The sequence below is a fragment of the Rhinopithecus bieti genome, unplaced genomic scaffold, assembly GCF_001698545.2.
Source record: "Rhinopithecus bieti isolate Rb0 unplaced genomic scaffold, ASM169854v2 scaffold_35319, whole genome shotgun sequence".
NCBI lineage: Eukaryota > Metazoa > Chordata > Mammalia > Primates > Cercopithecidae > Rhinopithecus > Rhinopithecus bieti.
In genome coordinates this window covers 230458-238997 of record NW_016815132.1, presented here as the reverse complement: position 1 = coordinate 238997, position 8540 = coordinate 230458, and the positions used below count along the sequence as shown (strand labels likewise).

The 8540-nt window shown below is 35.6% G+C and overlaps 1 protein-coding gene across 7 annotated transcripts; it reads right to left on the bottom strand.

Annotated features, from left to right (window-relative positions):
• Positions 1 to 263: 263 nt before the first annotated feature.
• Positions 264 to 8540, bottom strand: EPGN (epithelial mitogen). Of its 7 annotated transcripts, XR_001881633.1 has the most exons (6): positions 8440 to 8540; positions 7836 to 7925; positions 4722 to 4842; positions 4000 to 4026; positions 2723 to 2920; positions 264 to 2471 (listed from the first exon to the last, which is right to left on the bottom strand). XR_001881633.1 is itself a non-coding variant. In XM_017852968.1 (5 exons), exons 1-5 carry the CDS (start codon positions 8480 to 8482, stop codon positions 2464 to 2466), a joined length of 414 nt encoding a protein of 137 aa, XP_017708457.1. In that variant the 5' UTR covers positions 8483 to 8540; the 3' UTR covers positions 264 to 2463. The 7 variants fall into 7 exon arrangements, 6 of the variants coding, with proteins under 6 accessions (XP_017708457.1, XP_017708458.1, XP_017708459.1 ...); XM_017852968.1 differs by lacking the exon at positions 2723 to 2920 and having other exon boundaries at positions 3875 to 4026; XM_017852969.1 differs by lacking the exon at positions 2723 to 2920.

The following is an 8540-nucleotide window of genomic DNA, read 5'->3' as shown; positions in this document are numbered from 1 at the left end:
TCATAAACAGACGGTTATCATAAGCTACACTCTGAGTTTCTATACAATCTCACAGGGTAGATTTTATGTTGTTAATAAGTACTATTCTATAGGTGAAAAAAGTTGAATCTCTGTATTTGTTTTGGTTAACACTTTGGTTTTGCAACCTGAGGATTTTAATTCTCTTCCTTATGTTCTAATTTTAAGTATATTGTGTTTGTAATTTATAAATATTTATAGACAACAAATATTTATAATCTTTAAAGTTATCACCCCTCCAGACTCCAGCATTAATTTCTTTCTCCTTTTATCAGGAGGCAGTTCTTAATTAATTAAAGGCAATCCTGTATTATTTCTTCCCATACTCTCCCCAGCTATTTCACATCTTTTTGAAATACTCAGGAAGAGAATCGCTTTCTAGGTGTGGTCTGTCACTGGAGTCACTGGGAGGAAACTTCAATTCTCCACTCCTTGGTATGATGTAAGCTTTGCATATTGTGTAAAAACATTCAGAAAGTGCTGACTGCAGTCCATTTGCATTAAATTCCTTCTGAAGGAAAAACAAAACAAGTTAAATACCTTCTACACAAAGGGAAGCAGATTTTAAGTTTGGTTTAGGAAGGAATGAAAAGTTATAATTTAATGTAAATGAAAGGCTTGTTGCTGGACTGCCATTGCAAGAATAGTCAAGTTTGATCCTCTTTTCACCACTCATGATCAAAATTGTCTTGCTTATCTACATCACAAATGGAAAAAAAAGAGTCCACTGTTTTAGATTGAATCTTAAAAAATGATAGCTATTATTACTCTTTAATATTTTATATTTCCTTCAAAAATAAATTATTTTACAAACTAAACACTAAAATATACACGTTAGATAATATCAAGTGGTGTGTTTCAGGGTTAGAGGTGGGGTTGAGGTCCATCTCAACATGCTAATGTTGAGGATCTCACCGGCAATGCACATTTGGAAAAACATTTCCTTATTCCACTGTCAAGTTTTAGAGCTACGAGGGCCTTGTAGAAAATGAAACTAAAGCCCAAATAAATTAAGCGACCTGCATATGACTGAATTAAGTGGCAGAAATATAACTAAGAAGAAGGGTACTGATTTTTTTTTTTTCAGATGGAGTTTCGTTCTTGTCGCCCAGGTTGGAGTGCAGAGTGGCCATCCTGGCTCACTACAACCTCTGCCTCCCAGGTTCAAGTGATTCTCTTCTGTCAGCCTCCAGAGTAGCTGGGATTACAGGCATGCGCCATCATGCCCAGCTAATTTTTGTATTTTTAGTAGAGACGGGGTTTTACCATGTTGGCCAGGGTGGTCTCAAACTCTTGACCTCAGGTGATCCATCTGCCTCGGCCTCCGAAAGTGCTGGGATTACAGGCGTGAACCACCGCGCCTGGCCTGGATACTGATTCTTATTATTTTGACTGTTACTCCATTTTTTTTTCCTCTCCCTCTTATGTGCAAATCTGTTAACAAGTATTCAAAAATGATAAAGAAAGTTTCCACATGCTGTGGTCTGGTGAAAAAATTCTATATCCTGTTTTCAGTTTCTATTTTAGGGCCAATTGTAGACTTTTATTCAGTAGGAGAGTTCTAGGATTTTGGTCCGAATGAATGGTCACCGGGTAATTCCACTGATAACTGGAGGAAGTGATGAACAAAAGCATTAGGGACCAGTGAGTCCAACACAAAGTTTTATAATCCATGTAGAAATGGAAATGCTTTGCCTACTCCAGACTTGATATCCAGATAGCTTCAGTCTTCAGAAACTCTAGTTTATTCCATATTTTACATATAAAGGCTGTATGTTGTTACAAGCTGTGCATGATTTGTATTTGCCTTGGATTTTCCATTCTGTTTTCAGTGGCTTAGATTTAAGACATATGTTTGGTTCACTGGAGGTACCTTAACACTGATTTCATTCTAAAAGCTGACATCACATTCTTTTAGACACCATGAAAACAACAAGTTTGGGATAAGGTTCATTGAGCAAATAGAATTAGGCCCATCTAGGTGGTAAAAAATGCTGGGTAGTAAGAACATGAAGAACCCAAGCAAGGCATTGCTTTGGCTTGCCTGCAAGGTTGATTATTATTCCCATGAAAATTCACATCTGACACAGCCAGAGGCATGAAACTCAGTCTTTCTGTAGTGAGAATAATAACCACACAACAACAAAAAACCCGGAGTGAAACTATGAACTTGACTTCTGTCCCTGCAGCTTGTTCACTTGGCTTCCATCACTCCTTAAGGATGGCAAAGTCTAAAGGCCAACACTGAATTTTGTCTTCTCATTTTATTGTGATCCCAACTTTCATTACTTTGGAGCCTAGTCAGCTTGACAAGTTTTGTTGTTTCATGTGAAAACTTTAATTTTGAGCTCACTGATCTCTACAGATGCCTTGATGAAAATTCTTTACAAAGGCCTCACAGCGGTCGTCTTTCTCCAGAACAGACATTGTAAGGTGATTTCAATTTTAGACACCTGAAACAGAGCATTGGTTTCCATATGAATTTGACTATGGTTCATATAGGTCATTGAAGCTTACATAAATGCACCCTGCAGCAGTTGCGCTTGGTGTCCCTCCCAGATCGCCTTTACCCATCGGTCAACCCATCCCTCAGCATCTGTGGGCATTAACAGGCTCATTGGCAGCAGTCTCCCAGGGTTTGCCCATGGCCAACTGAGTGCCCTGGCAGGAGATTGCTGGGAGATTACAAGCCCCTGTTCCTTACCCCACATGAATCCATGATTGTATAATATGGGATATTGAAATCCAGATGCCTCTTCTCCTTGTGAGAAGTCTACACTGCTATTCACATTCTAGATCTCCCTGTGGAATCAGACTGGGGCTACACTTCAGTTAAAACCACATCTTTGCTTAGCTTCTTCTTGTGCTCCATCTGCTTTCCTTACTTTATTACAGGTTTCACCTAAAACAAAGGTAGAGTACTCCCTCAACCAATCACATGCACAGTAATTTCCATCTGAAGGCTCTGCCCCTAGGAAATCTGACCTCAGAGAGCCACCTTAGTAATGTGGAAAAGTCTTACCTCCTCCTCCTCATTATTATTACATTTCTTGGTCTGTTAGGCAAATCTACAACTGATATAATATAGATTTGATTCTCTCTAAGATGTATTTGTTAAGCAAAACAAACTTTTCTAATTTTGAGAACAGGCAGTTTTGGTTATTCAGAAATGACAACTTTTTAGAGTACAGCAAGGGAAATAATATATTTGTATTTTTTTGTTAGGGTATTTCACTTTATTTCTTGACTTTATCCTAGTTACATGAATTTAAGGAAAAATTACTCATGTGGAAAAAACAAGAATTAAGAATGAATATGTAAATAATTACAATTATTTGTAGATTATCTTCTTAAGTTTTAGCAAAAGACAGTATCTTCTGAAGATACCCCAGTTGATGTCTGGGAAGAAATGGCCAATGTTTGTCACACATTTTTATTCAGTTTTTACTTGTTTCTTGATTTTATTTCACTCAACAAATATTTACTCAGTGTGTGTTGTGTGCTAGGCATAGTGTAAGGCACTGAATACACAATTTTGAACAAGACATACTTGGTCCCTACTTTCTTGGGGCCTGCTGTCCTTGTCATTTACAATTTTAATGTGGGCAAACAGAGATAGGATGAAGGGAGACTGTACTTTTAAACTCTCCTATTACAACTGAAGGCAAATTTTTACCACTCATCTGGGTTTATGAGAAAAGGCATGAAAAATATTACATAGAAACTTTTGCCAGATTTACAGCTCTTTTTTAATTAAAAAAATTTTACATGTCAATTCCTGGCACATTATAGGGGCTGAATAAATATTTGTCAAACAAATGCATATGAAGTGACTTCATATTTTGTCTTTTCATACCTTTTCTTATATAGCAGTAAAAAATAACAAGAAAACCACTTAATAGTAATCCAACACCAATCCCAATTGCAATGTATTTTTCATAAGAATCCACAGCATATGAAGTTAAAGTCAAGTGCTCACACCTTTCTCCAGTATAACCAGTAAAACACCTTTAAAAAAAGAAAAAAAAGTTTAATTTTAAAACCTATGGTGGTAGAAATACAAATAAATAACCTGTTTCAATAAATTAAAAAAAAAATGGAAATAAGGAATTTAAATTGAAGAGGCAAATACCAAATGAAAGCCAATCTGTTAAGCGCAATGAAGCAGCTGTGCATTTTCCAATAATCATGAAGGCCCCATATTTTCCCTTCATTAGTAGAGGGAAAGGTAGTATGCTTGCATAATTTACTCTAGAAAAATCATTAGCCTATTCTTCCATAGGACAATACTGAGCAAATCATGATCATAAAAATAGTATCTTAGTTGCTCTAGAACTTCATATTCCTGTAATGTTTTTGCCTTAGTTTCCTTCATTTCATCCTGAAAACAACCCCAAAACTTAAAATCACCTTTGCATGTTGTTAAAAATGCAGATTCTGATTCAGTAGTTCTGGGGTAGAGCATAGATCCTGCATTTCTAAAAAGCACCAGGTTCAAGAGATGCTACTAATCTGGCAACCATGTTTTTAATTAATGAGGATTAAATAGTTTAGACAAAAGACTCCTTAGATATTCAAATATGTAGAGGCCTGTCAAGTCATGTTCAGATTATGCACCCTTTTAAACTAAAGAGAGAAAAGTGTGGAAATGTACTATATGAAACAACAGAGGCATAAACTCATCTCCTGTCTCTAGGACTTACCTGCAGATGGCTTTCTCTAGCTCATGGTGGAATGCACAAGCACCATTGATGCAGTAACTGTTATGATCTTCCAGGCAAAGGTGTGAGAACTTCAAGGCTATGGGTCCTTCCAAGTTGTCAGCTAGGAAAAGGAGATACAATATTAGCAAATGAAATGTGTCTTACTTTTATGGTAAATTTTTAATACATATGTAAATACATTTTTAATTTTAAGGATATTTGGGGGTGGTGCTGTGTCCTTTAAACTATTGATTCTCTTAGCAGGTTGTATTCACAAGGGCTGGGTTAATATCATCTAGACATATGATATGACATATTATTAATTAATTAGGGGATGGAGGTAGATTGATGATTGTTTCATTTTTTAAAGCAACGTAGTAAGACAGAAAAGGCAACAAATTCACCAAAGGGTGGCAGCATTGGTTCTAGTCTTAGCAGATTATTATGAGCAATGCTTCCCAGACTTGTGCCTGAGTACTAATTAATATAGAAGGTCTCACATAATATTTCCATTTTCTTCCTTTATACCTGAGAAGTCAGCACTTGGGAAGATCTGAATTTACACTTGTGAGATAATAAACAAGATTCTTATTCCTGATTCTCTGATGTACAAAAGACATACCTATGCCATTCTTGGTGTTTATGCAGTGGGAATGACCCTTGGGTAAAATTGCATAATTGAGTCCTTTGGGGTATACTTTTGATTCTTAAATTTTCTCAAGCAGAATCAATGGCAGTTTATTTGTCATTTTTAGAAATAAACATATTTCCTCATCATTATGATAAAGGTACACCATATTTGCCTTGCTAAGATTAAGCAAATCTTACTTATATTCAGGGAAAAAACAGTTTTAAGAGGCATTCTTTTTTATATTAAAAATGCTAAATCTTTAGATGTTAAGATTACAAACAACATACTATGCTGTATTACTTTATTTTGGTGAGAACACACATTACCTTCTAATTCACATTCATTTTGTTGAATAGGATGAACACAATTTATCATTTTAATAATTAATTCTCAGGCAGTGAGAATTTTCCATTATAAACTGTGCTGGGTGCTTTCTATTTCAAGACTAAAGAAGTTCGATTAACTAAGCCTGAAACTAGATTGCACAGAAAAATGTGAGAATTAAGCCATTTCTAAAGAAAATTTGTAACAGAGAGACTCATCTTTCCCCTAAGAATGAGAAGAATGATCATAACTTTATAAAAATTTTTCTAAGATACTAGATTGATATTTTAAGTTAGATAAAAGCAAAAGGAAAATTAAAGTTCTCCATCAAGAAAGCAAAGGAAAAATACAGAAATGATATACAGTTGTACCTCCATATTCATAGGTTCCACATCTGTGAATTCAACCAACCTCATATGGAAAATATTTGAAAAAAAAGCATCTGTACATAACATGTACAGACTTCTTTTCTTACCATTATTCCCTAAACAATGCAGTATAACAACTATTTATATAGTGTTTACAATGTTTTAGGCATAACTAATCAAGGGATGATTTAAAGTACATGAGTGTGTGTCTATAGCTTATATGCAAATATTTTGCTATTTTATATAAGGGATTTGAGCATCTGTGGATTTTGGTACCCTCTGGGCAGGAGGAAGAGGTCTTGGAACCAATGCTGAACCAATTATGAAGGATGACTGTATTGGATTTCTTTTTACTGTTATTATTACTTGTAACTCAAAAAATTTTATTTGCTGTTCACCATTAAGGAAGAACAAAAATATAGTACTGAGCATGCTATTACGAAGTCAGTCATTGAGAGAAAACGATGCTTCTTTAATTTTCTGCAGTATATTATATTCTTTTTTCTTTTTTTATTTTATTTTATTTTTTTTCAGACGGACTCTCGCTCTGTCACCCAGGCTGGAGTGCAATGGCCCCATCTCAGCTCACTGCAGCCTCCCCCTCCCGGGTTCAAGCAATTCTCCTTCATCAGCCTCCTGAGTAGCTGGGATTAGAGGCATGTGCCACCATGCCCAGCTAATTTTATATTTTTAGTAGAGATGGGGTTTCACCATGTTGGCCAGGCTGGTCTCAAACCCCTGACCTCAGGTGATTTGCCCGCCTCAGCCTCCCAAAGTGCTGGGATTACAGGCATGAGCCACTGCGCCAGGCCAGTATATTATATTCTAATAAGGTGTTTCCTCTTTGTTCAAAGGCTTAGAAGTCAAATAGTTGGCTAAAAGTTATTCTAAAACCCACATTGATCTCGTTTTGCAAATCAACAGATATTCAAAAAATCAAATGGGTAAAATATTTTGAGACAGTCATTTAAAATTTTAAATTATTGATGAAATGAAGAACACTGAGATATGACAATCTTCCTTTATTTGCCTGACTCTGAGTACAAGACATTGTTTCCTCTGTCCTAAATCACATTGCCAGCCTTCACATAGCAATCAGGATGCAATTTGCAGAAGAATCATAACCACTCAGTCACAGGTCTTGGTAAGCAGCAAGCTTTCCAAGTTTCACCTCTAAGAGTTTAAACAGTTTTGAGAAGAACGCTGATGCTCAAGAGCATCCAGAAGCCACTGTGATAATAATTAAATACGAAAGAAAATATATTATCACCATCAATAACAAAAATTGGGTACAAGTGGTTAGGAAATAGAACATATGCTAAAATAACAACAAAAACCCCAAAGCAAACAAGAAAAAAGATCATTCCACAGATGAGGGAAAGTGCTTTTCATCTTGTAGCCATAATGTCTTTGGCAGCAAAGCTTATAATCACGGATCAAAATATAATGTTGCTCATCAAGAATGCCAAAATGGGGACAAACTGTCTCTGAACACACAGGGGTTATTGGGAACCAAGCAGAAATGAAGCAGAAAACGTGGCCTGTTTCACATTCAAGACAGTAACTGAAGACAGCTTTTGTCTCATTTGCTTCACTTCATCCTTTTAAAAGGGCAATTATTTGCTGGCACATTTATCTGTCACTTCAATTTAACAGCATCCTGCTAAAAGAGTTGATTATCTAATAATAAAATATGTATTAAAAATGGCCAATGTTGCTTTTATCACAATCCAAATTTCTCTCCCAAGTTTTAGAAAAGTCTTGTGAAATATGAAAATGGGAAGAAAATACCTTCTGTTTTGTTAACTGTCCAGTTACCTTGCTGGGCTGTGATTGGAGGTGTTACAGTCACGGATGCCTCTTCAGTCAGTGCTGTCATTGCTGTATTAAGGGGGCAAAAGCATCTTTAACAGAGAGCCTCCTTCTATGTACAAGCAACAGATGGAAAGTATTCTTATTCTGTTTATTTCTATTTCTATTTTTTATTTATTTCAGTTGAAATCCATAATGTGACTAGGGCAACATCCTTAGAGTTTCTCATCCATTCCATTGACTATATTAGGATTACAGCAAATAAAAACCCAATTTTTAAGACCATTGATACATTTACATATTAATCCAAAAATAAGAACACTATAGTATAGTAACTAAATGTATCAATCACTCTTCAATTGTATAAAGCAAACATTCTGGAGGTCTCAAAAAAGGTGTCAAAATATATTAGGAAAGAAACATACAGGACATAAGAAACTAAATTAAGCCACAGATTCATTACTCTGATCTTTGCCATAAAGAACAACTGTTAGAAGCCAACTTCTTTCTAATGCAGAGAAAATAAATTCTATTCACATTTTACACTGATATAAAGTTAACAAAACAAAAGGAAATTACCTACCGTTGAATAAAAGATAGACTGATATTGGAACTTCCAAAGCCATTTCCTGTAGTTGCTTAACTTTCCTTCTCTTATCCTTCCAGACTGACGAGTGGAAGGTT